At 44.7% G+C, this 27,801-nt stretch overlaps 1 protein-coding gene across 1 annotated transcript in view; it reads right to left on the bottom strand.

The window, feature by feature from the left end:
* BFSP2 (beaded filament structural protein 2) overlaps positions 1-26,481 on the bottom strand; it is a 60,309-nt gene extending 33,828 nt beyond the window's left edge. The window contains exon 1 of the mRNA XM_055321417.1: positions 25,993-26,481. Coding sequence (XP_055177392.1) covers positions 25,993-26,481 — 489 coding nt within the window. The remainder of the gene's footprint in view (positions 1-25,992) is intronic.
* Positions 26,482-27,801: the final 1,320 nt, after the last annotated feature.

Raw genomic sequence — 27,801 nt, 5'->3', positions numbered from 1 at the left:
CAGTCACAGCCATTGAGGATCTAGGGAGGATCTCGACACCTGATGGCTGAGGTTGGGTCTTACTTCGGGAGGCTAGTACGGTGGACATTTCTGAGTCCGTACTGCAGATAGATATTGACCTCATCATCAAACTGTGCTCTGTCTAAGAATGTCTTTGTAGAAGGGGTCAGATGAACATGGAATGAAAGGCCAGAGCTGGTGGGTGGTGTTATGAACCATTTTGGGGGTAATCAGGAATACCCAGTCCCCTGTAGGTTGCCCTCTGTCTTGATGAAGAAAAACCTTCTCAGGTCTCATCTTCCCCAGAAACCTCTCTACCCCTCCCAGGACTAGTTCTGACCTTTCTTAGCATCCTGGCTGCAGCTACCTGGGAAACAGGAGGGCTTGATTTGGACAGCAGCCACCAGTGCTGGGCACTAAAGAGTAGCCACCACTGTATATTCCTACCTAGTCCTGGGTGTATGTAGCACAAAGGTTTCTTTGTCATGGACAAGCCATTCAGGGCCTAGTTTTCTACAGACATCCTAACAAAATCTGAGTTTTGAGTGCTGAGCGCATCAAGATAGTGACCCTGGGAGGCTCTGTTTGGGCAGCCAGCTGATCGATCTCTCTTTCTCTCTCTCCTTTTTTTTTTTTTAAGATTTTGTTTATTTATTCATGCAAGACACAAAAAGAAGGCAGTGACATAGGCAGAGGGAGAAGCAGGCTCCTTGCAGGGAGCCCACTGTGGGACTTAATTCCAGAACTCCAGGATCACGCCCTGAGCTGAAGGCAGACACTCAACCGCTGAGCCACCCAGGCATCCCTCTCTTTCTCTCTTTTTTAGATTTAGAGCAAATGCTTTCCAGCCTCCCCTTCTCTTTTTTACTATGAGGACTTACTAAGATGCAAATTTGGACTCATATTTATTCAAGAGCATGCTTGGGCTTTATGTCTTCTTTACTCTCCTGCTGTGAACTGAACTATTTTTCTGAACAGACTCAGGCCTTTCCAGCTTTCAGAACCGGTAACTCATGCTGCTACCTCTGTATGTCATGACTGAACCATGCCACCTGGCCTCCATGCTTTCCTACTTTGCCAGGTAAACTCTTAGCCATCCTTCAAAACCCAGCTTAGGCAACCCTGGGCATCTTCTGTACACCCCAGATCCCCCGTAGGCATATCTCTATCACTGCAAGTTTTCAGGCTGTATTTTATTCTGACCTTTTTTTTTTTTCTCTTACCCCACCACTGACCTGTGTGTCCCTAGGACAGGGACAGCCTCCCATCTCTGCCTCCTTGGTACCCCGCTCAGTGCCTGGCACATAGACACTAAATACTTGTTAACTCGGAAGGTGAATTAGGCTAGCTGAGGAATGCAAATTAACAGAGACATGTAAGGCAGAACTTAATTAGATGTGTAGAACTGAGTATGAGATGCCCAAGAAGAACTCAAAATTTAGAGCTAAACTTCACAAAACCCAAAATAGAAGCAACCAAACAAATCAAACCCAAATTTTATGCCATGATTAGCCCTTCACAGTCAGCGGTGGTCATTTAACCCCCACTCCCAACGCCAGTGGCCATACGAATGGGGGTAGACGTACCCTATAAATGAGGAGCTGAGACCAGAGAGTTCAAGTGACTTGCCCATAGCACTAAGTGGCCCAGCTGAATTTCATCGGTGTCTCCTGGGCTCCACAACCCACGCTCTTTTTTTCCCTTAAAAAACCCCCACTTTTTATTATGGGACATTTCAACTCGGTGAAACTATAATATAAAGGTAGAGAGAGACTAGAACAGTGGTCCCCTGTCTCCCCCCTTCTACAACTAAAATCTCATGGCTAAATTTAAAAATCTCTATCCTGCCCACCTCCACTCCTGTCCGAGATTATTACAAAGGTCTCACTTTATCTATAAACATTTTAGGAGTTATGCTCTGGTTTGAACCTTTGCATTTTAACTGAAAAGGTATCAGAGTAACACACATTTGATTACAAAATGAAACAATGCTGAAAAGACATGCGGGTGCAGAAAAGTGTTCCCTGCCTCACATTCTGCTTGTGCCACAGCCCCAGTTCCTGGCAGTTTCTGCTTTTCATTTGTCCAGAGCTTGCCCCATATTTCTACAATTTTTTTATTGAGTCATCTGCCACAGACATCACTTATTGACATCCCAGCCGACAAATGAAGATTTAGCTCACTCATATGCCACCGCCTGTTTCCTATATTTATTGGCCATCTTGGTAACTTTAAATAATAAAGCTCTATTTCTTGCTCTGTCAGTTATGGAGTTTCTCTTTCACACATTTGCACTCTCTTATAATCACAGGTGTTTTATTTTCTAAGGTCAAAGGGAAGATGCCAAACCAGGTTAAGTACTAACCTACTTTACTGATGCCTGTGTGAAATATAGGGCCTTTCGGCTAGGAATTACGACATAGGTGCCCCTGACTGTCAGAAGCTTTTGGTAGATAGCCAAATTATTTTATTTCCCAACTGCATATCCTCAGGCCTGCAGAATGTTAGTTGCTTGATTATTTTTCTCAGTGCTACCCTCTCCCGGGCACGCATCTTTGCCTTGCCACTATGTTTCAGGCAACTATACGATCCTGCCCATGTAGGGTAAAAATAGCTCTAGACAATTGCATGAACAGATGTGACTGCATTCCAATCAAACTTTATCTATAAAAGTAGGTACCTGGTTGGATGTGACCTGCTTCGGTATGCCCACCTCTGACCTAGGGAAACTCTCCCATGTGTGCATGAGAAGGTTTATGCCCTCTCCTTTTTGTGACAGAGAAGAGTGGAAGCAACCCACATCCACCAATAAAAAATTCATAACCTGTGGTGTATATACAATAAAATGCTACATGTGTCAACATGATAATTCTCAAAAACAAAATGAGAAGTGAGAAAAACAAGTTGCAGAAGGAAATACTATGTGGTGGTTAATTTTATGTGTCAACTGGCCATGGTGGTCAGATTTGGTCAAATATTATTCTAGATGTTTCTGTGAGGGTGTTTTTGGAGGAGATTGACATATGTTTATTTTTTATTTTTAAATGTTTTTAAAGATTCTATTTTTATTTATTCATGAGAGACACACTCATGAGAGAGGCAGAGACATAGGCAGAAGGAGAAGCAGGCTTCCACCAGGGAGCCTAATGCACGACTTGATCCCAGGACCCCTGGGATCAGGACCTGAGCCAAAGGTAGATGCTCAACCACTGAGCCACCTAGGCACCCTGAGATTAACATTTAAATCAGTGGACTTTGAGTAGATTGCCCTCTGTAATGTGGATGGCTTCATCCAATCAGTTGAAAGCCTTAATAGATCAAAGACTGAGTATCCCTTCCACCCCACTCCACAAACCTACCAGGGGGAAGCAATTGTGCCATTAGATGTTCTTTGAACTTGAAGAGAGATATTTGTTCTTTCCTGGGTCTCCAACCAGCTGACCCCTTAATTTGGAACTCCTAGCCTCCATTATCCTGTGAACCAATTCCTTAAAATAAATCTCTTTTTCTCTGTATAAACCTATTGGTTCTGTTGCTCTGGAGAACCCTAATACACAGTATGATACAGCTTAACATAAAGTTTTAAAATCATACAAAACAATCCTATAAAGGATTTATGTACATGTAGAGTAAAACTGGAACAACATTGGTGGGAATGATAAACGCCAAATTTAGAGCAGTGGTGACCCCTGGGGAGGGGAATGGAATTAGGACAGGGCACAAATGAGGTTTCCATTGAAATCTTTGGTTTCATGTTTCAATATAACAGCTCTGTAGCAAATAACATTAAGATTGACAATTCTGGGGATCCCTGGGTGGCGCAGCGGTTTAGCGCCTGCCTTTGGCCCAGGGCGCGATCCTGGAGACCCGGGATCGAATCCCACGTCGGGCTCCCGGTGCATGGAGCCTGCTTTTCCCTCTGCCTGTGTCTCTGCCTCTCTCTCTCTCTCTCTCTCTCTCTCTGACTATCATAAATAAATAAAAATTAAAAAAAAAAGATTGACAATTCTGGATGTTGAACACCCGTTTTTTTATGTTTGAACTCTTTCATAATTAAGAAGAAAACAGTGGGATAACATAAAGAAGACAACTAGGTGAAGGAATCTAGCATAGCATGTGGCAGGCAGTAGGCCCCTAACATGCAGAGGGGGAGGCCGGCAGGGAAGGCAGGACAGAGATGGGCGGGCAGTGACAAGGTGGAAGGCAAGGGAGCACCTCCAGAGCTCCAGAAAAGGCCTCTTGGGCCATAGGGATGAAGATGGAGTGAGGTTGGCTGTGGACTCAGGTCTGGGGCCAGGAAAAGCAGGACAGGCAGTGTTGAGATGTGGGAGCGCCGTGAGTGTGGTGGAGGCATGAAGGGGTGGGTCAGGCCTGGGCTCAGGGTCATGGTCATGGTCATGGTCATGGTCACAGTGGCAGGAGATCTCCCAGGGGTACTTTGTATTTGCCCTAAGGGGGCTCTTCAGAGATGGTTGCTCCTGACTACATTTGTTTCCTGGGCACTGGCCAGAGTCAGAGGAATTTGTCTTCTCCCTGGGGACTTGTTGAGGCTTAAACCAAATGAGCAGCTCTACTTTCCTCTTTCAGGGGTGGCTGCTCAGCCCCGTGGGCTTTCGAAAACCACTTCTGTATGCTCCCGGGATCCGCGGCTTTCCCCTTCCCACAGCCTGCACTTGGGCTCTGTCTGGAGCAGTGCCCTGAGGCCTGCAGAGCCCACTTTCCAGTTCCCCTGGACTAGTGCTTTGGGAATGACCTGCAGGTATGGGGTGGGAAAGCCAGCTCCCTTGCTGGGGGTTGGGACAGCTCTGAGGTGGAGCTCCCCTCCTGGGTTCCCTGGAATCAGGCTGAAGCTGTGACCTGAGCAAAGGAGATTCTCTTGTCGGTTCCTCCCTCACCCATCTCACCTGGGAGCACCTCCAGAGTATGTCCCGCACTATAGAATCCTGGACTTGGGCTCTGCTTCTTGGGAATCTGTCTGGGATGAGTGTGCTTTTCAGCCCCCTGCTCGCATCCCAGAAGCCCTCCGGGGTAAGGATGCCTCCAGCCCTGGTCTGTCTCTCAAGCAGAGCTGGGCACACAGGCTTTGGAAACAAACTGCCCAAGTTGAAAGTCTTGTCTCTATCACTGCCTAGCCATGTGACCTTGGAAAAAAGTTATTTAGCTGCTCTATACCTCAGTTTCCTCGTCTTTAAGAAAGCAGTCATAAAAGTATTGGCCTTATAGGATTGTTGTGAGGTCAAGTGAATTAAAATATGCAAGAACCTCAGAACAAATTCTGGGACATGGTAGGTGCTCAATAAATGTTAGCTGTGTTAGTCTCCAATGGAGATTAACACGGAGGGAGCAGAATGCCAGCACTATTTAAATGGTGTTTCTCTCTTCCCCACACTTGTTCTAAGGTCCATGCCCATAGGAGACATAGGGTGTTAGAGCAAGAAGTGGAAAGCTAAGTGGTGGGTTGCCCCCCACATTGAGGTGGGGGTAAGGCTTCTGCAGAATTCTCCTCCATCTGCTTCCAGGAAACTTCAATTTAGCAGTTTCATGACCTGGTCTTAGAATATAAAGAGCTGTTGGAGATCATGAAAGATGAACACCTAAGGCACAGAGAGGTGTGATGGCTCACTCCAGGCCCCAGGGCAGGTCCTTTGTCCTTTAGAGTCCAGTAGCAAGGACTTGTGGGGACATCACATGCTGTGACTAGAGAGACAGGGCTTCAAACCCTGTCTTTGTGACTTAGGGATTGTGGTGTTCTAAAAGTCTCCCTTTTTGTATCCTGGGGATGAGGAAACTTGCTGTCCAGGGTTGCAGGATGATTAGAAGAAATGTATGTGTAACAACATGATGTTAACTGGCCCGAACCAAGACTGGGAAGTCCCTGTGCCCCTCTTACATTCCCCTACGGTGGACCCATCCTGGGCACAGAGGGCGAGCCTGGGACAGGCATGTCAGCCTGGGCTCATTTGAGAGGGGTTCCGCCCAAGAGGGCAGCCTGCAAGGGTGAGGGGCTGCCACGCAGGCAGCAGCTGAAAGAGGGGCCTTTCCTTGCCGTGGGTCCCGCAGGGGGGTTTTAGAAGAACCCAGAAGAGGGTCTCTGAGAGAAAGAGTCTGGTTTAAACTTCACCCAGACCCAGACACTGTGAAACCACCTCCCAACAGCATGTCTCAAGAAAGACTCTACAGTCCTCTTTTCCTCTCCTCTCCTTGCCTATACCCTGGTCAGGTTGAAACAGCAGTGGGGAGTGAGGGTAGGAGAACTGCACGAAAGGGTGAGGCACTGGGCCTAACTGGGAAGGTGGGGGGAGGAATGAGGGTCGTCGTGTTGAATGATATGCTGACTAGACCTTCTATTTACTGACTTGAGACTGTGTTTGATTACTTAAGATGAGCATGGAATTTTTACTTACCAACAAGTAATCAGAAAAGTCATGAGACCATGCATGTTTTCAACCATGGGAAAGAGACAGTATTTACCTCCCAATGAGCAGGTCAAAAGGGACCTTGGAAGAGGTTTCTCTCAAACCAAAGCTTTAAAAAAATATATTATCTATTTTTGGGGGGAGAAAGAGAGCACGAGTGGGAGGGGGGTAGAGGGAGAAGCAGACTCTCCACTGAACAGAGAGTCCAACTTGGGGCTCCATCTCACGACCCTGAGATCATGATCTGAGCTGAAAGCAAGAGTCAGATGCTTAACCAACTGAGCCACCCAGGCACCACCAAACCAAAGCTGCTTTTATAACTATGTCTCATGAGTCTTTCCTGGTCAATGTACAGTTGGCATCCATTGTATACCCAGCACTGACTGTGCTTGGCATGTAGCAAGCACTCAACTCATCATCCCTCTTAGACCTTCAGGTCCTGGAGTCTGAGAATTTTGACTCAGTATATTTGAATTCCCATAGTTCCTGGTATACAGTAGACCCACTTTCAAAGCCTGATGAATGAACATAATAAAACCGAATTCTGTGCCAGCCCCACAGCAGCTACCATGACAAATATTACACTGTCAAGACTGCTGGTGAGGAGGGAGGCAGGGCCAACGCATGCCAACATCACTGAAGATTCTGTACTTACATGTGACACTAATTACACCCACGGACTGAGAATCTGCAGCCTAATCTCTGACACTGACAAAGCCTTTTTCCACTCATGTTATTCTCCTTCAATTTCAAAGGGGTCGGGGCCATGGTGGCAGGTGTAATTATCTCTCTTCTTTTGCAGATAAGGAAGCTGCAGGGAGGAGAGATTAGGGACCTGGGTGAAGCATTTGATGAACTGAGACTAGGGGGACTCAGGACCCCTGACTCCAAACTCAAGGTCTAACCTAAAACTCAAAACCACAGATAATGCAACTAAGAGAAAAGGAGGGGGTGATTTCTCCATCATAAATGGAAGCAGGATAGAGTAAAAGCAGATTTGCTGGCTAATATATGCGAAGTCTCAAGGCAAAGTGAAATTTTATGGTTGATTTATAATCCTCAGGAAATTGGGAGCCATTGTGGAAATACTCACATAAACAGACTGCAGGGCAGCGTGAACTGCGTGGCCTGGCCTTTCAGATCAGGGTGCTGTCGGCAGTGAAGGGATGATTATAGTCATCCAAAACTTAACACAAATGACATTTTGCAACCTATGCAAGATAATGCTCAAGGCAGCTAGAAGGTGGCCCCATTTACTAAGAGAACCAGGTCAGAGGCAGCAGTCTGGGACTTCCCTATCTCCAGGGGCTCCCCGGCCAGGGTTGGAGAACCCTGGGGGTGCGGAATAACACTGTTGCTTCCCCAGTGGTGGAGCATAGGCCGCCACCTGACCCTCAGAAGTGAAGGAGTGGCCAACATGTACTGATTGTTCCTGGTCCCAGCCAGCCAGTCAGCTGAGCCACAGAGGGTTAGGGAACTGGGTCCTGGAGTGCTGCTTCTTTTTAGGCTTTGCACTGCTCAGAGACAATGATGAGCCCTGACAGATAGGTGTGTATGGCTGGAGGCTTGAGAGACCAGAGAATTCCACCCTCTTATTTTACAGATGAGGAGCCTCAGAGCAAAAGAGATTGCTACAGGGCACAGAGCTAGTTAGCAGTCAGAAGTGGAGACAGACAGGGGGGTCAGCTGTATTTAGCATCTTCACGTCCTTGAAGGGGGCTGGGTAAAATGACCACCTGCTCACCAGGGTTAGGGATGTGAATATGGCCTATTCCTTGTGTATCTGCAGGGAGACGTCAGTTTGACCCAATCTCTTCAATTAACAGTTGAGGAAGCTGAGGTTCCGAGAGGTGGGGTAACTTATCCAAGATCACACAGCAACTTAGTAATGTTTACTCTATTCCCACTGTATGAATAGTGCTCTCTCAGTCTCTCTGTACCATGGCTTTCTTTTCTAAACTTCAAGTTCCATGTGGTTTGATAGGAATTGGAATCTGATGCCAAGTGCAAAAAGAAGTGAGATTGAAATGGAGTAGGTACAGAACTAGTGGTCATTCTGGAACCTTTTAAAATGACGCTTGAGGAAATAGGATAAAATGTTGGAAATCAAGACTAAAATGTGAAAAAAAACAATAGTTACTCTTATGGGTTGAATTGGGTACCACTCAAAACATAGGTAGAAGTCCTAATCCCCAGTGAATGTCACCTTATTTGAAAGTAAGATCTTAAAAAAAAAAAAATGAAAATAAGATCTTTGCAGATGTCATCAAGTCAAGAGGAGGTCATTAGGGTGGGCCCCAGGCCAGTGTGACTGGTGTCCACACAAGAGGGAAATTGGGGATCCCTGGGTGGCTCAGGGGTTTAGCACCTGCCTTTGGCCCAGGGCGTGATCCTGGGGTTCCAGGATCGAGTCCCTGCATCTGGCTCCCTGCATGGGGCCTGCTTTTCTCTCTGTCTGTGTCTCTGCCTCTCTCTCTCTCTGTCTCTCATTAATAAATAAATAAAATCTTAAAAAAGAGAGAGAAATTGGGACACAGACACCCAGGGAAAGGGAAGGCAGAGATGGGAACGGTGGATCTACAAGCCAGGGAATGCCAAGGGTGCCAGCCACCACCAGAAGGTAGGAGAGAGGTACGGAACAGAGCCTCCCTCACAGAGCCAGAAGGAACCAACTGTGCCAATACCTACATTTCCAACTTCTGGCTTCCAGAACAGAAGATAATATATTTCTGCTGTTTAATCTACCCACTTTGTGGTGCTTTGTTATGGCAGCCCTAGCGAACTAACACAGCTACCTTGTATTAACTGATTACTTTGCTGGGTCCTTCCACGTGCTGATGTAGCTAATATTTCCTGTGTATCCGTTGTGTGCCAGGCACTATCCTGGGTACCAGAGAAAGATCAGGGAGTGAGAGAAGCTCATTCCTGTCTTCCTGAGGTTTACATTCTACTTACCTATATTATCTCTCAGAGTCCTCACAATGTCCCATGAAATAGGGATCATTCTCTCATAACTTGGAGATAAACTCACTCTCAGGGGGTTAGTAACTGGATCAAGGCCTCCCTTCTGGTAAGGGTAAAGCTGGGCCTGGACTGTGCTCAGTCTGAAGCACTCCCCTACAGTTACCCATCATTTACTGCTTATGCACATGACTGTCAAGATAGACTGTTGGGGGAAAGAAGGGTGAGACAGGCAGGAGTGTGGGTCCCCAAGGCATGGAGTGGGCCCTAAGTCAGGTGACAGCCAGGAAACTACACCTCGGACCCTGGCAGCCAACAGGCCATTTTACTCTCACCTGCTCTGAACATGCATACAGTAGCAGCCATAACCAAACAGGGTCACTTTGTGGTCCTGATGGAAAGAGACAGAGACAAGACCTGCTGTGATCATACGTGGACAGAGAGGCAAGGATGCTCTGCAGCCACAAAACTCAGCATCCGCCTTACAGCCAGCCCAAGTGATGAGGTTTACTACTGTTTACTAAGGCCTGCTTCATCCCTCCCATTTCCTGGATAAGATCTGAGGGATATCTAGTCATCATAGTGCCCCTAATTTCTGGCAGCATCAGATGCAGAGCAAGTCCTTGCTCTGAACCTTTCCCCCAAATCACCCAGCACAAGCCTGGACCTCAAATCAAGTGCCTCCAACTTCTTCTTCCTGAGATGTCCCAGGTTCTGACTGCTACAGCAAGCCAAAAACTGGACTTTGTCCACTGAGAGGTGTGTTCTCAGTGGTCTCTCTGGCTTTAGCACGTGCATGCTTCACCCCCAGACCAGGTCCCATGGGGGTTGGCACTAGGGGCCCCTCCCACTAGGTGTGGCCCTTGAGGACTCCCTAGCTTTTCAAGAAGTACTTGGAACTGAATGGTAGAGGGGATCACCCTGCAGGGGACAGAGACCCAGCCCAGAAGTCTGTGGAGAGCACTGATGCTCGCATGAGTTTTGGGAGGAGGCCTCCTCCCATGCACACTAGAGTGGTGCACCTCGGGGAGCTCCTGAACTCTGCTCAGATATAGACGTTCTGCCTCAAGGGCCGACTGCTCAGCACATTTTTCTGAGCATTGAAATCACTGAAAAAGAAAAGTAGAAATCCCAGGGGCAATGGAGGGGGTGTGCTGCACAATTTCCTGGCAGCAAAGCTATTAAACTTTCAAGTCCTCATACTGAGCTGCCTGACAAGCTGGAAGCCACCCAGCCTCATGCATTCTAGCTACAGCAGTTAGTTCCAGTTAGAGTGCTTGGCTAAGGATCAATCACTGTTTCTGACGGTTTTTTCCAAATTAAAAGAGAGAGAGAGAAGAGGAGAAAAAGGAGGCCCATTCTAGTGTTTAAACTCCTCACAGAGTACGGCCCTTATTGACTATGACTCTGTCTTATCAAACAGTGGGCTCTTAGAGTATATATGCTTTTAGGACCTGGGGTCTAAGGCAGGACTGACCCTGGTCTTACACAGGAGTACAACAGGAGGTTTTTATAATAATTTGGGGGTGGAAATAACATTGAGTTGGTGCTGGCTGGAACACTAATTCAAAGGGGAACTTAAGGGATCCCTGGGTGGCACAGTGGTTTAGTGCCTGCCTTTGGCCCAGGGCACGATCCTGGAGACCCGGGATCGAATCCCACGTCGGGCTCCCGGTGCATGGAGCCTGTTTCTCCCTCTGTCTGTGTCTCTGCCTCTCTCTCTCTCTCTCTATCATAAATAAAAAAAAGAAAAAAAAAAGGTGGAACTTAATCTCTATAGGCCTCAGTTTCTTTGTCTATAAAAGGGGGGTTATAGGCTGAATTGTGTCCTCAGATTCATACGTTGGAATCCCAACTCCTAGGACCTCAGTGATTGCAGATAGAGCCTTTATTTATTTATTTTAAAAGATTTTTATTTATTTATTTGAGAGAGAGAGAGAAAGAGAGAATGAGTGGGGGGAGGGGCAGAGGAGAAGCAGGCTCCTTGCAAAACAGGGACCCTGACGTGGGACTTGATCCCAGGACACTGGGACCATGACTTGAGCAGAAGGCAGACACTCAACTGACTGAGCCACCTGCCCTGACTGAGGCAGGTGTGGGCACTTAGAATTCAGGCGCCCCAGATAGAGCCTTTAAAGAGATGATTAAGGGGATGCCTGGGTGGCTCAGCGGTTGAGCGTCTGCCTTTGGCTCAGGTCATGATCTCAGGGTCCTGGGATTGAGCCCCACGTTGGGCTCCCTGCTTGTGGGGAGCCTGCTTCTCCTTCTCTCTCTGCTGCTCCCCCTGCTTGTGCTCTTCGGTGCATGCTCTCTGTCAAATTAAAAAACAAAATCTTTTAAAAAAAGAGATGATTAAGTCAAAATGATGCTCTGAGGGTGGGCCCGAACCCAATTCCACTGGTTATGAAAAGAGGAAATTTGGGCACAGATGTACAGAGGGAAGACCCTTTGAAGACATTGCGAGAGGACAGCCGTCAACAAACCAAGGAGAGACGCCTCAGGAAAAACAACCCTGCTGACACCTCCATCTCAGACTTCCAGCCTCTAGACCCTAAGGGAATAAATTCCGGTGTTGAAACTATCCATCTTTGGTGCTTTGTTATGGCAGCCCCAGCAGACTAATTCAGTGGGCATAATCCCCTCTTCCTGGGTGACACAGACATTGTGGAGAGGATCAAAGGACATGGGAGTGGAAGTTCTTGTTAATACTTGTGTCACACAAAATGAGTGTCAAATCTGAGGCCTGCAGTTCATTGTGTGGACAGTGTCGTGTTCATGAGTCTTGTCACAGGACATGCTTTTGTTTAGGAGCCATTGGAGGGGAACCTGTAGCATCCCTAGAGTATCTATGCCTGCTCCAGGGGGTGGCTGGGATGTGGGCAAAACCCCCAGGACGTCAGGGTCAGTGCCTGGTAGGGCTGGCCGTGGAGGTCCAGACTCATTCCCAGTCACCTGCAGGTGGTCTGAATGACCACAAGAAGCAATTCACTTCCAAGCAGTGCTCCTCAGGGACAGGGACAGTGGCCCCCCAGGACACCCCAGGGCTTCACCTCCTGGTCTCATGTACTCCTCACAACATTGCAGGAGAGAGTTTTCACCTTCATCATGCAGATACACCGAGGCTCTAAGTTAAGAGACATGCCCAGGTTTCCTTGGCAAGTACATAATAAACCCAGGTGTGAGATCAGCTTCCTCCTCAGAGGTGGCTGGGAGTGGGCCTGAGGAAAGGATGCTTCCCTGCCTAGTGGATATGAAGATGAAGAAGATGTGGCCCAATTGCAACCTGCGGATGATGCTTGGAAGTGCTCCAGGCAGCAGGGCCAGAAGGAGGGGCTGGGAAGGGTGGGTGAGGGGGAGGGGTGCAGGCAGGGAGGAGCAGGGTCCTGGTGGACAGACAGGTGTGGGCACTTAGAATTCAGGCATGGTAACTTGCCTCTTGCACAACTTTGTCCAGACTCTCCTGAGGGGGCCTTTCTAACTTGATTTCTCTCTCCAAACTGTGGTGTTTTCTCTGGCTTATTTTAGATGGCTAATCATTGGCCTTTGAAATAAATAAATAGAAGTTACAAGTTGTTTTCTGATAGCAGGTTGGTTTTGTGATGGAGCTTTCCACTCCCTGTGCACAGCTTTTCATTACCTACTGATAGCAGCTGAAGTAACTTCACATTTCTGCTGAATAATGCATTTGTGACAGTCAGCTCTATTAGCTCGTTTACAACCAGATAAATGAGTCTTTATGTGCATTTCCCTAGCCAGACGATGATAAGCTAGGTTTTATTTCTCTAAATTGAGTCCTCAACTTCAGTGGATCTGCATAAACCCTCTGGAGGAATGCTGGGGGCCCTGCGTAGCATTCTGTTTAGTTCACCCATTCTTTTGACAATTCTCTGTAAAGAGCCACCACGTTTGTCCTTGATACTTGTGTCAGCTGCCTGGATTAAATTTTAATTTAGCTCTTCTGGAGAGAGTAGCCCACTATGAAGTCTTTCCTATTGCTCCTATACATGCTTATTTAATTTGTTGGGTTTTTGCTTTGAGAGGAGAGTGTGGAGATGAGTTTTCTCCTCTCCCCCTGGGACACGTCAGTAGCTTCTGTGACACTATGAGGGCTTCATCTAACCTGAACCTGGTTGGGACACCCCCACCCACCCTAGGTTGCTGGCAGGAGTTTTATTATTTCATTTTTTAAAATGTAGGTAAAACATTCCAACACTGCAAGAAGTATACATATCCCAAAGTACACCTGCTTCTACTCTTGTCTCCAGTCCTCACTAGAAGCATACTTTGCTACCACTCCTTGTACATGCTTCCAGACAGTCTGCTCTCCTGCATTAGAGACCCAAATAGTAGCACAGCATCCATAGGGTTTTGCAGCCTGCCTTTTTATTATATATATATATATATATATATATATATATATATATATATATATATATATAATTTTATAATATATATATAGGTGCTAGTCCCACCTTGCTATATAATAAGCTTCCTTGTTTTTTTTTTTTTTTTTCTAGCTGCAGAGGATTCTGATGTGTTATTTAGCTGTATTGGACATTGAAGTTGTTGCTTGTATTTCAGTGTGGTGTAAGATTTTAAGGGAGCTCTCTGCTCCCTTCGAGGTTCTGATTTAAAATCTTGAGGCTGGTTCCATATTCAGCCTTGGCTGCCCAACCATTTGTTGGCTGCCTTTTGTGTACCATGGCATGCCCATCTGCACTTGGTCTTGGAATAGAGAGGTGAGAGGAACAGAGCAGAGACCGGAAAGAGCTTGGTGCTTGGTGATGAGAATGAAAACTCTCAGCATAAATTACGTCATCTAGCCGCCCACACTAAGGAATCTGATCACACTCTGACATGGCTTCTGTCAGCCCCAGACCAGGTCCCTAGCATGCACCTACCTCCCTTAAAATGCTTGCTTGAGAAAGGTCAATGCTGCCAAAAGAATTTATCGTTCTATTCCAGCTAAAACCTGTCAAGAGGCCTCTGACCCCCCTCTTCCTTGGCAGTTATTTTAGGAAACTTGGAATTGTAAATCCTTTATCTGCCCCTTGGAGATGTAAATCTCCTACAACACAGAATCTTTCTTCAAGGACCTGAAAACAATCTCTGTGAAATGCACACTTCTAGGGAGATAGCTCCCTATCTCCCAGCCCCTGTGGGAGAGTTGGATGCTGACTTTGGTGGGCGTCTTCCTCTAATTTGCTCCTGTCATAAAGCTATGAGAAGTGTGTTTCTCTTCTGTATAAGTGCCAATTAGCAAACACAGATGGCCTAATCACATAGACCACTCCCTCCCTTAATCCCCTTCAGTACTCTTCCTTTAGCACACCCAGCATTTAAAAAGCTTTGTTTTTTGTTTCAGTGAGTTGAGCTCCATTCTATACTGAAATGTCTCTCCCCTACTGCAGTAGTCTGAATAAAATATGTCTTACTGATTTTAACGAGTATTCAGTGCAAAATTTCTGTTTGACAGTTGAGAAGTCTGCCCCCATGCATAGACTGCATGATGGTCAGGCTGGATCCTGACTCTCAATCTTTGTCCATGCTGGATCCTGGTCTGAAGGGCCATCTTCTGGTATGCTCTTTGGGTCCCACATTTAGACTCAACCTCCTGGTGTACCCGCACTGAGGACCATCCAATACTCTTCTCTAAACTCCTGTGGGATGGGTGTGTTGAACAACTCATGAATACAAGTATGTAAACACAGTTGTTTATGTTACTACTCACTTAATGTCTGTAGCTTCTCATTTATTCAATTCCACAAACTTAATTGGGCATTGATTATGCATGTAGCAATTTACATACATTATTTCATCCATATACCCATCAGCCAGCTCCAGTGATTACAAATGCATGGCCTATTTTGTTTCACCTATATATCCCTTCATATTTCTACTCTGCCTTGGATCATTTTGAACAAATCTCAGATAGCATTATTTCTTCTTTATATATTTCAATATGTATTGTTAGATTATAAAGATGCTTTAAAAAATAACCTTCAGGGTCCCTGGGTGGCTCAGTCAGTTAAGCGTCTGACTCTTGATTTTGGCTCAGGTCATGATCCCAGGGTCCTGGGATGGAGTCCCATGTCAGGCTCCCTGCTCAGTGGGGAGTCTGCTTCTTGCTCTCCATCTGCCCTTCCCTTTGCTCATGCTCTGTCTCTCTCTCAAATAAATAAAAAATCTTTTAAAAAAATTAAAAAATGACTTCAAAAATCTAAAAATAGCATCTAAACATTAATAACAATCTCTCAAATGCCCAGTTTATCTTTCTTCAATTGTCTATTTTTTCAGTTTGCTTGAATAGTGGTTCAAATAATGTTCATTTCAGTGGGTTGATATGTCAGTTTAATCTCTTTTAATTTATAGGTTTCCCCCTTATCTCCCTTTTTGTGCCTTGCAATGTTTGCTTGTTGAAAAAAATGGGTGTTTAATTCTATAGTTTCCCACAGTCTGTGTTTTGCTGATTTCATCCTGGTAGTGTCATTTAACATGTTCTTCTGGCCCCTGTATTTTCTGTAAATTAGCAGTTTTATTTTGAGGCTCAATCACATTCAGTTTTCTTTTTCTTTTTTCTTTTCTGGTAAGACTACATCATAGATGATGTTGTGTACTACACCAGGAGGTACATGTTTGCTGGTCTTTCTTTTTGTGATATTAGTAGCCATTTGATGATTGTTATTGCCTAGATCCATTATTTTGTTATGGTTGCAAAGTGGTGATATTTGAATTTTATTTTAATGATTAATAGGAGTTATAAATATAAATAAAATAATTAATAGTTACATTATTTGTTTTTTTGATGTAATATTTCTATAAAAGGATAATTTTCTCTTCAGCTCTTTTAAAAGATCCGCAGTTCTTATAGGAAAGGCAGGAAAAATTCCTAATTTTTTCTTATTATTAGTCAGTTTCAAAATAATGAGTTGGTGCCCCAGCAGACTCCAAGGCAACTAATAAGTAGGATTTTTTTTGTATTATACTGAATGCATAGATTTAAACATATTTGATGTGTTTCAATCCATAGCAGTTAATATTCTTTCTCTTCTTTTAGCAGTTAATATCCTTTTTTTTTCCTTTTTATGAACAATTTATCTATTTATTTGAGAGAGTGAGCACACAAGTGGCAGGTAGGGGCAGAGGGAGAGGGAGAAGCAAACTCCCCACTAGCAGGGAGCCCCACACAGGGCTCAATCCCAGGACTCTGTGATCAGGACCTGAGCCAAAAGCAGATGTTTAACCAACTGAGCCACCCAGGCACCACTGCAGTTAATATTTTTATTGATACATAGCCATCTTTGTTTAGTGGGAGCTTGTTCAAATTGGCTCCTAAGTCTTTTGACATGACTCTAGTAGTTCTTTATAGCTTCCTTGGTTTTGGTATGATGAAATGTTTAAGATTCATATCTTACACTTCCTGCTCCCAAACTTGGATTCAGCCATTTCTCTAAAGAGCCTCAGTTCTTCTAATGAAAGATGACAGTGACTTAAATCTGAGGCTAAAAATGCTCATTGCTATTGGCAATTGTTTCTAGTTCTTTTCACTGTTTGGAGCTAGGAAATGGTCATATATTTATTTTAGGATCACATACACCATGATTTTATACTGATAATTCCAATTCAAATTCAGGACTAGAGAATTGTCACTAAATTTTATCTGCCTTACAAGTGTCTCTGTTTTTACCCATACTAAAAATCTCGATTCTCAATGACACAAATAGAATTACTCTTTGGCTTTATCCCACAGTACACACACACACACACACACACACACACACACACACACACACCAGTGTTAGAATAATAGGAACAATGCCACCAACAATATGATTACTGAAAGTGATTTAAGATTCTTTTTTCAGTACTTATTTGCATCCCACGAGGGATGTCCAACTTACTGTGGTTAAAAATCACTTTTACAATTCTGTAAAATATTTCCATGGTTCCAAAGTCATCTCCACATAATAAGATAAATTGAAGGAATTCTAAGGTCTATTCTTTTCTTCTCTAACTTGCTCCCTCCCTCCCTTCTCCTATAAGTAATCTCTTAAAAACATCTGTGGTTGGTTTTTACAGTTACAAGTGAATATGTATGGATATATTCATATACCTTCTTCTTTCTTAGATAAATGGTAGAATGAAATACAGATTCTTTCCACTTTGCTTTTTTAGCAAGGAGATCATCACTCTATAATACTTATAGAGCTCTTCCTCATTCCTTTTGTGGATGTATCATTGCTTATTCAGCTAGTCCCCTATCGCTAGGTATTTGGGTTGTTTCCAGTCTTTTGCCATTATAGATATGGGAATGAACAGCCTTGTGCATACTTCTTATTGGTGTTTTTGCCAGTGTGTCATCAGGAGAGATTCCTAGAAGTGGGACCACTGGATTAAATCACATGTACATACATGCATATATTGTTTGTCTGGATATTGCCAAATTCTTCTCTATAGACACTGTAACATTTTTTATTCCCATCAGCACTATGGAATTGGCTGTTTCCATAGCACTTCACCAACAAAAGATCGACATACTTTTGGAGTTTTGCCAATCTGATAAGTGAAAATGGTATCTCAGGTAGGTTTTTGTTTTGTTTTGTCCTTATTTCTCTTATTATGAGTGAAGCTGAATATCTTTTTCTGTAGTTCAGAGCCATTTTCATTTATTTTTATGTTAGTTCCCCGTTTAACATCTCCAGCCTACTTGACAGTAAGCTTGCTCTTGGCTTTTATTTTAAAACTGCAAATTCTAAATCCTGTTTATAGAATAGGGATATTAACCCTTTGTGTTCAGAGTCACAAATACTTCTGTCTAGTTTGTCATTTGCCTTTTAGTTTTGCTTATGGTATAATTTTGTGATGCAAAATTTAAAAATTTTTGGTAATCAGATTCATCAATATTTCCTTTATTTCTTTTAGATTTTGAATTATATCAGGGAAAACTTCTTTCACAGCCAGCTTATAAAGGAATTCAGTCATGTATTCTACTTGTATTTCCTTTTATGCACTTAAATCTAGGATACATTTGGAATTGATTTAGAATACAATGAAGGATGGATCCAATTTTATTTTCCTCATGACTATCTGGCTGTCTGAGTACCATTTATTAAAAAGTCTATCCTTTCCTCCATTGGTTTCAAATGCTGCACTTATAAAAACTAAATTTATGTATGTAACAGAGCTTACTTTTGAATTTTATATTTTGTTCCTTTGGTCTTCCCATCTTTTATGTGCCGATATGAAATTACTTTCTGAGTGAGAGTCTCTAGTATGCTGCAATGTCTAGGAGAGCTGCCCCTTCTCTCCTTGCTCTCCTCTTTCAGTTATTCTTTTCAGCTATTCTTGCATTTTTGCTTTTACAAGTGAAATTTATAATAAGCCCTTATAGTTCTAAAAAGAAACCCCTATGATATTTTAAAAATTAGGATTGCATTAAATTTATAAGTTACAGAGAACTGACATTTTCTTGAGTCTATATTCAAGCATGTGGTATTTCTTTACATTTGTGTCTTTCAAGAGAATTTTATTATTGTTGCATACACATTTTGGACATTTCTTGTTAAATTTATTCAGAGGTATTTTATTTTTTGCTATCATAAATGAGATGGTAGCCATTTATATATTAAGTGAATATATTATATATGTGTGTATATGTGTATTTAGCATATGTCTTTAATGTTATTTTCTAACCTGCTACTTTACTAAATTATCTTATTGTTTGTTATGCAGTTTTCACATGGATCCTTTTGGACTTCCCAGAAAGACCAACATTTTCCCTTTTTCTCTCCAAACCTAATACCTCCAATTGCTTTCTCTTGTCTGGCATTAACTACTACCTCTGACCAATGTTAGTTACATAACAGTAGAGCCAGTGGGCATACTTATCTTGTTCTTAATTTCTACAGGAAGTCCTCTAGTATTTCTTCCTTAGCTATTTTATCGGATCAAGAAAGTCTCCACATACTCTTTATTATTCAGGTTAGAAATCAAGATGTAGCAATATCAATAAATAACTTACTGGGCCTGAGTGTGACCTATGGACTCTCTGGCTTTAGAATCCTCAATCTTTGTAGCACATCCCCTAGTTTTCATTACTGGGGACTCCCCTGTCCTCTACTCTTCAACAGGATCTTCACATTTTAAGAGATCTTAGGAGAGTTAAGAGTGGCCCCCAGTGACAGCACTCATTCTCTTTCCTGTCTTCTGTGGCAGTTTTGCTTCTGCACAGATATACTCTGCTTAGCAAAGCAAGACCCCCCCCCCCCCAGGAAATCAGAAACTACCCTTCTTAGAAAGCAGTTTGGTGACCACCTATATTATTTGGCCAAGACCCTTGAGAGCAGCCTCATACCTCCTTCTTTCCCCCTGCTCCATGAAAATATTTTTCCAATCTCATATGTCACTTACACTAAGAGGAATTCTCCTGAATACATTTTTTTTTCTCTGTATAACTACATTTCTAATGATACTTTAGTGTCCCTTGTAACTTGGCTAACAAAGGAACTACCTTACTGACCTGGTCTGACTCGACAAAGTGCATGTACAGTATTAAGAAATAGATGGGGTGGTTTATCTTGGGTAAATGTATTCAGGCTGGTGCAGATACTAAAATAGCTTCTGGTTCTTTCTCCCCCTTTCAGGGACACCAGGTTGTGAATCACGAACAATGATCCTTTTGCCTTCTTATTCGGGACTGGTGGGGGTGCTGGCGCTGTGGGGGGCTGTTAATTCTTGTCTTTTTCTCTCTCTCTTTTTAAACCCACTAGGACTACAGGTTCTGTGGGGAGAGAACTGGCCCTCACCTGGATTGTCTGAGTATCCAGCAGTTTCCCCAAATAGGCTGATCCTCAGAGTCTGAGCTCTCTCTCTCTGCAAGGGCCAGAAAGAGGAACTGTGAACAGCAGGAAGGATATTCAAATCAGGTCCATTTTAAATTCTAATTCTCTTGCCTTTTAATAATTTTGATTTCCTTTTCCTCCAGCTAACCACCTCAGCTGTCTGAGGTATAAGCGGCTGTTTTCTCCCATGGAGACCAATAATTTCAGTGGAACAGAAGCCTCCACGTTCCCCTTTCTTTCCCAGGCAGCGTCTCTCTGGCCTTGGCCATGGCTTGCTCCTTGTGCTTTGAGACTCCACCTACCTGGCTGCACCTCCTCTGTCCCCACTCTCCTTTTATCTGCAGCTCCAAGGCGGGGAGGCTGCCTAATTCCAAGCTTGTGTTTGGTCTCTTTGAAGATGAAAGGGTCTGACATTACCGCTGGAGCTTATTATGAGCATCATTTGCTAGGCAAAGAAGGTCAGGAACATTTGGTAAAGCAGGAGAGGGAAAGAACCACTTTCTGCCCAAGCAATGGGCAGGGGCTATGCCCTGTGTGGCCTCTGGTCATCACCAGGGAGTTTTCCTGTCTGTTTTTACTCCTTAGCAGAAGTGTGAGAGTTTCTTACACCCCTGAGGAGTGGGGGAGAGAGAGGTTTGGAAGTGAAAAAAAACTTCATATACATGAACCCTAGCCAGGATTGGTTATGTAATTTGTGGGTCCTGGTGCAAAATGAAAATGTGACACTCCTTGAAGGGGCACCCACACCTCAATGTTTATAGCAGCAATGTCCACAATGGTTAAACTATGGAAAGAGCCCAGATGTCCATCAACAGATAAATGGGTTACAAAGATGTGGTATATATATATATATAATGGAATACTACTCAGCCATCAAAAAATTTGAAATCTTGCCATTCACAACAACGTGGATAGAACTAGAGGGTATTATGCTAAGCAAAATAAGTCAATTAGAGAAAGACAATTATCATAGGAACTCACTCATATGTGGAATTTATGAAACAAAACAGAGGATCATAGGGGAAGAGATCAAAACAAGAAACAAGACAAAATCAGAGAGGGAGACAAACCATGAGAGACTCTTAATCGTAGGAAACAAACTGAGGGTCTCTGGAGGGGCAGGGAGTGGGGGGGTGGGGATGGGATAAACTGAGTGATGGACATTAAAGAGGGCACATGATGTAATAGGATTGGGTTTTATGTAAGACTTATGAATCACTGACCTCTACCTCTGAAACCAGTAATACATTATATGTTAATTAATTGAATTTAAATAAAATTAAAAAAATAAAGGTAGTAAAATGTAAATAAATGTGTTAAAATATGAGATGTTATGGTTTTTCTCTTGACTTGTCATAGTAATTTTTGCTAATTAATCTTATACATCCTCAGACACAGGATACTCAAGGGGGCAAATGCAAACTCTCCTAGGTCCCCTAGGGGCCCTGCTCCACCATGTGGGGCACTGTGTGGCCCACCAACTGCTGGGTTACCCTTTCTGCCAGTGACTGCACTGATGTGCTTTGTCCTGGTGAAGGGGAGTAGGCAAGGAGTTAAGCCAAGCATCTTCCTTTCCCACAGACTGGCCACTCCAACTCATGGAAGATAGGTAGTCCTATCTTCCTATCCTTAGGTAGTCCTAGGAGTATTGAAGCTCAGTGCCACTGAGTCCTATCTTCCTTTTTAGGTAGTCCTAAGAGTATTGAAGCTCAGTGCCACTCTGTAGGTACCTGGTTCAAGAGTGGACAAAAGGTTTGCTCTTCCCCTCTTGTTGCTTGTCAAATGCACTGTGGTGCTGCCAGCACTGAATCTATGACCCACTCCAAGAAGCAAATTCGACCCTTCCTGGATCTGTGAACTAGGCCCTTGTTGGAGGTGGGGGGTGGGTGGGTGGAGGTGAAGAGGGGCTTGGGGTTCCTGGAGTTGTGCAACTGGGAAGCTGAGAGCTTTGGATTTCTGGAGCCCAGAAACTCTTATCATGGCATGGCTGCCTCTGAAACCTGTGTGAAGGAAAGGCAGCACTTTCTGAAATAAATGAATTGCTAGTAGTCTGTTCTCTGGGTCTAGGTTAGGGACTCTGGTGGGGGTGGGCCCCTCTTACAGTTCTGGGGGAACTGGCTGGTTGTTGGATCTACGGCTCCATGACAAAGCACCCTGGAAGGCAGTGGGGGCTCCATTCCCCAGTGGGTAAGTCTTTGTTTCTGTGTAGCCAGAAGTTGGCCCTGCCATTTGGGGGCAGATAGGACTTGGGAGGGAGCTGTCATGTCAAGGCTGTTGGGTGAAGAGGATTCTGTTAGGGGTGGAGAGAGGAAGAAAGGGTTCAACTAAGGCCCTGAAGGGGGGCCATGGTCTCCAGAAGCAAGTCCTTTGGTCAGAGACCTGACCCCGAGAGGACTGGTACTCTGACTCAGGATGGCCTCTGCATGTGCACAGTACTTCACAGTTCCTAATGCCCATCCCCACCTTCTTTTTAGAGAGAGAGCCAGCATGTGAGAGCAGGGGTAGGCCAATGGGAGAAGGAGAATCTTAAGCAGGTTCCATGCACAGCATGTAGCCCAGTGTGGGGCTTGATTCCATGACTCTGAGATCATGACCTGAGCTAAAATCAGGAGTCAGATGCTTAACTGACGGAGCCACTCAGGTACCCTTCTCTAATGCTCCCTTTTGCATCTTATTTTATTTCATGTTCACAGCGACCCTGGGAGGTGCTCATTCACTTTATAGATGGGGAAAGGGAGACACAGAGCAAAGGACTGGCTGGTCCAAATAAGTGACAGAACTTACTAACTAATCACTGTTGAGTATCAGTCGTGTACATGGTTTCAGGTATCTGCAATGCCATGAGTGAAGAAAGTCTTTCTAAGCTGTTAACCACTGATTTTATTGGGTATATTATATTTGGTTAACCCTCTTAGCATTTCTGCTCAGTAGATAACAGCCATCTTCAAATGGCAAATGAAGAGAAAAATTGAGAGAAGTAACTGACCTAAAGTCACCCAGCTAGTAAATGGCAGTGCCACCATCCAAATGTAAGTTCACCTGACTCCCAGGTGAACTTCCAGTTTATGCCCTTTCTACTTTTTCCAGTGTTAGGGAGACCTGGTCCTTCTTAAGTGGGTCTAGTGTGTGAGGGCATGGACAGGCAAGTGACCATAGGACAACATGGTAACGAACACCATGAATGTGTGTACAGGCTGTCATGAGATCACAGAAGGAACTGGGGAAGCACTGTAGAGGAGCAGGCTGAGGACACATGGTGCGTTCAGGGGCTCCTAGGTGGGTGGTGTGGCTAGGACTTAGCGGTTGCTTCTTAAGGGCCTTATAGACTGAGCCCTGAGTCACAGATTGTGTCCTATCAGTGATGAGGAGCCCAGAAAGGTGTTGGCTAGGGACATAATGTAGTCAGATCCCACATGTCAAAAGATCACACTGGTGACTGGGTGGAGAAAACCAGGAAGGAGAGCGGGCATCAGCAAAGCCATCTTAAAAACATTATGCTGAACCTGGGAGGGCTGGATAGTGTGGGTCAGTATTGTAACTACAACAAAGGAAAATTAATGTGCATTTCTCAAAAACGTAGAATTTTCTTTCGTTCTTTTTGGTGGAACAGAGCTTAATATGGTTGGAAGGCTAGGTTGTGTGATACAGCAATAACTGCATTTTACAGGTCAGTCTCACTGTATCTCAAGTCCACGCTTTTAAACAAAAGAAGGGAAGTCTGTATTCATATGAAGTATCTCACTTATGGTCAGTTAAGAGAGAAATGACCCTCATTTGGGATTCAGTGGCAGGGTTGAATGTCTCTGTGTCCTTAGCCCTGGTGGCATTTTGGTTGTGCTGCTCTCAGGGAGCAGTTTGCTAATCTATAGTCTGCCCACAGGTAGGAGCCATGCAACTTAGATATCTATGGCTTTGCTAGAATGGCTGTGGCATTGTACTCATTTTACAGATAAGGACACTGAGGTTTAGAGAAGTTGAGAAAGTTGCCCAATCCCCTGTAGCTAGCTGGAGCCAGACCACATCAGGATCTATTGAATATGGACTAAGTTTTGTGTCTATACGTTTTGACTTAGAAATGAGGATGCCTGACTTCTCATGAAAAGTCTGGGTGGCATCTGAATGCAGAACAATTTCTTGTCCTACACAGGCTGAAATATTGGAATATATAGGAACAGCCTGCTGGTTTATAGGACACAAATACTTGGAATCAGGACTGCTAGGGAGAATCTGGGAGGGGTGGCTTTCTTAGATTTGACAGCTTTAAGCCCCAGGCTGCTCTAAGATGGCTCTCCCTCACAGCCCAGATGGATGTAAGCAGAACAACAGCTCCAGAGGAAAGCCAAGAGGACAGTGTTGTATATCACATGTCCTAAGCTGACGGTTGGGCACTGACTGACAATGAAGGAGAAGCATCCTCAGATGAAATGGGAGGCAGGAAGGGAAATGAGGAGCCTCTCAGTGTGCCTGCACTGCATCACTCAGCCACACACAAATAGAAGTTTGTGATCTCCTCTTGGGGAGTACATGCTGGCCTCTAGGGCCCAAGGGGTCCAAGCTGGCAGTTCCTGGCTGAATTAGAGGCCCATGTAGCTCAGAGGGATCCCAAGATCAGCATGTATCGGGGGGAGGTTGGGTAGGGAAGGGAGAAGAGAAGCCAGCCACCCACAGAGATCTGATGAGATGTGCAATGCTGGCTGGAGTCCTGGTGGTAGAACTGTAGGCTGCAGGCCAGACATGACAGATGAGCTCAGCGCTCTGTGGAAATCACCCAGGAGAGCACATCCTGACCAAGCAAGGGAGAAAGATGAAACCTCTGTGTCCAGCCCTGTCCAATAGGATAGCACTGGCCACATGTAGTAAATAAAATAAAATAAAATAAAATAAAATAAAATAAAATAAAATAAAATAAAAATAAAAACTCAATTCTTCAGTCTTATTAGCCAGGATTCATGTGCTCAATAGCCATATGTGGCTGTGGCCACCAGACAGGACGGTGTGGATATAGGACATTTCAGTCACTGAAGAAAGTTCTATTTCATGTAAACTATCACATTAATATTTTAAATGTTGATTACCTGTTGAAATAACATTTAAAATATATTGATGCTAAAATTAGCTTCATCTGTTTCTTTTTATTTTTTTACTGTAATAGAAATTTATCAATTACCAGGTGGCTCATATTTCTATTGGACAGTTCTGTAGCAGATGGATACAGGAACACACCTCCATTTATCCTTGTTTTTGATGCCTCATCCATTCTATGGTGTTCCATTTGATGATGGCTGTGAAAACCCTTTCTTAACACAAAACCTCTTCTTAACAGGGTTATGGGACAAATGCAAGCTTTGGAACTGAAACAATTCAGGCTCAAAGCTCAGCTTCCCTACAGGCTGCAAATCTTGGGCAAATTACATAATTCCTTTGTGCCTCAGTTTTCTCATCTGAAAAATGCAATCGGTAAATGAGCAATCGGTAAATGAAATCGGTTCAAAGCATAGTATTGCTTTGAACATAGGAGATAGTTCGTGTACAGGGATTATTGTGGGCCTGGCCCTTAGTCTACCTCAGTAAATGATAGCTGTCATTATTGTTTTCATTGTCATTAGTATTTTTTAGCATGAAATGAGAGGTTGTGGTCAGTTTCTTTGGCTTCAAACCATTTACTCCCCTGCCCCACCTCAGCATTCTTGCTCTCTGATAATGACCCCTCAGGCGGCTGTCAGCACCCTCTCCTGGCCCTACGCAAAGCCCTTGGGCATGGCCCAGGCACTCACCTGCTGGCAACTGCTGGCCCAGGAGGCCCTGAGGGCACCCCAGCTTTCTGAGCGTGTGGCTTTGCTCTCCAGGTGCATCCGCAGCTGTGCCTCCAGCTCTTGGCTGACGCTCTCGAGGGCATGAACCTTGGCCATGTATTCCACCAGGCAACCCCCCAGGTCCTCAACTGTACTGAGGTTCCTCTCCAGACCTGGAGCTGGTGCTGTGGCAAGACCTGAGCTCCGCAGGCCCTGCAGGAAAACACTGCTGATGCCCAGAGCCCGGCGTGTCACACGGGTGCCCAGGCCACCTGTGAACCCACTGGGCGCCATCCCTACATAGACTCTGGGTGCTCGGATGAGACCACCCAAGGCATTGGTCCTGGAGGCTGGGGGGCTATCCAGGGAGGATGATGACCATGTTCCCCCGAAGGATGCCCTGTGCCTCTGGAGGGGCATGCTGGAGCTGGCCCCGGTGGGCATGTCCACCACCACTCGCCTTGTGCTCATCTTCCCTTCTGCCTCTGCTCTGCCTAGTGGGTTTACAGAGCCTAGTGGCTTTTGGTTTCCAGCCCCAGTGTCCCTGTGGCCCGGTCGTGGGCCTCTCTGGAAGCTCCCCTACCCCCAGGCCTGCTTTGTCTGCTGTTTTCTATGAGCTTCCACCATTCATTGAGCTGAAAGAGAAACGGTCCCTGCCCAGGGCTGTGTGCAGAAAGGCACTCATGCATTCTCTGCAAGGTCATGTGCCTGACCTCCCAGATTTTTCTGCTGGTGGTGGGGGAAGCTAGATCAGTGCAGGCTGTGGAGGAGGCTTATCTGGGTCTGTGTCCTTCACCACCTAAGAGAGGGCAAAGCAGGCATCAAACAGCCCTATTTCACAGATGAGTAAACCGAGGCTTAGAGACCTCAGATCACAAGTGTAGTGAGTGGCTGACCCAGGACTGAATCCAGATGTTCCAGGGCCAATTTCAGAGCTTTCTACATCCTTACGTGTGCTGTGTATGTGAATGTGTGAATGTGCATGCATGTCCACACAGGTAATAGATAATGGAAATGGATGTGAACCACCCATGGTGGAGGCAGCCTCATGAACTCAAGGGAAACAAATGAAGCCTGTTTCTTCCCTCACCCTCTCTCAGTTCTGGTAGCAGCTTCAGGTCCTTCGGTGGCATTTTTCTTACCTTGAACACTGCTGTTTATCAGCTGCTTGATGTTGGCCATGTTGCTCCACGTCTCTGGACATTACTTCCCATGCACCGGCCTGAGCTCTCTTTAAGTAGTAGACAACCACCCTGGGCAAATTCAGGTCCCACACATGTTGGGCACTTCTTATGCTGTAGCTGTTTCCTACACTTCTGTTTCTCCATTTTCCAGAAGACTAATAAATAAGAACAAAGAGGTTTTCCAGTAAGCTCTTTAAGGGTGCTTCAACTTAGGATTTGATGACACCCCTGGGTTTTAATTCTTACTGTCAGGACCTACTAAGGTATGTTGTTATGGTCACATCTCAAGTACTTTTACAGGTCTAAAAAAGATCCTCTGAGATAACAAAACCCACTAAAACCTAAAACCTACTGCACTTAAGTTCTGCACTAGAGAATCCAAGTAGCCACAATTAATCCAGAGCTGGATATTTATCCCAAATCCTGTAACATGAGAACCCACCTCAAGTGAGAGAAGGGGAAGGGAGTCAATTTCTAGTATGTATTGAATCCATCCTAGTGTTGTGTATGGTTTCCATACTTTATTTCATTGAATTCTCAATTCAACTTTAGGAGGTAGATATAGGATTGACATGTACTACTATTTGGGCTGTGCACTGCACTACTT

This window comes from Nyctereutes procyonoides, unplaced genomic scaffold (assembly GCF_905146905.1).
Source record: "Nyctereutes procyonoides isolate TBG_1078 unplaced genomic scaffold, NYPRO_anot_genome, whole genome shotgun sequence".
Classification (NCBI taxonomy): domain Eukaryota; kingdom Metazoa; phylum Chordata; class Mammalia; order Carnivora; family Canidae; genus Nyctereutes; species Nyctereutes procyonoides.
The sequence above is the reverse complement of the archived record's forward strand: the minus strand, read 5'-3'. Positions and strand labels throughout refer to the sequence as shown.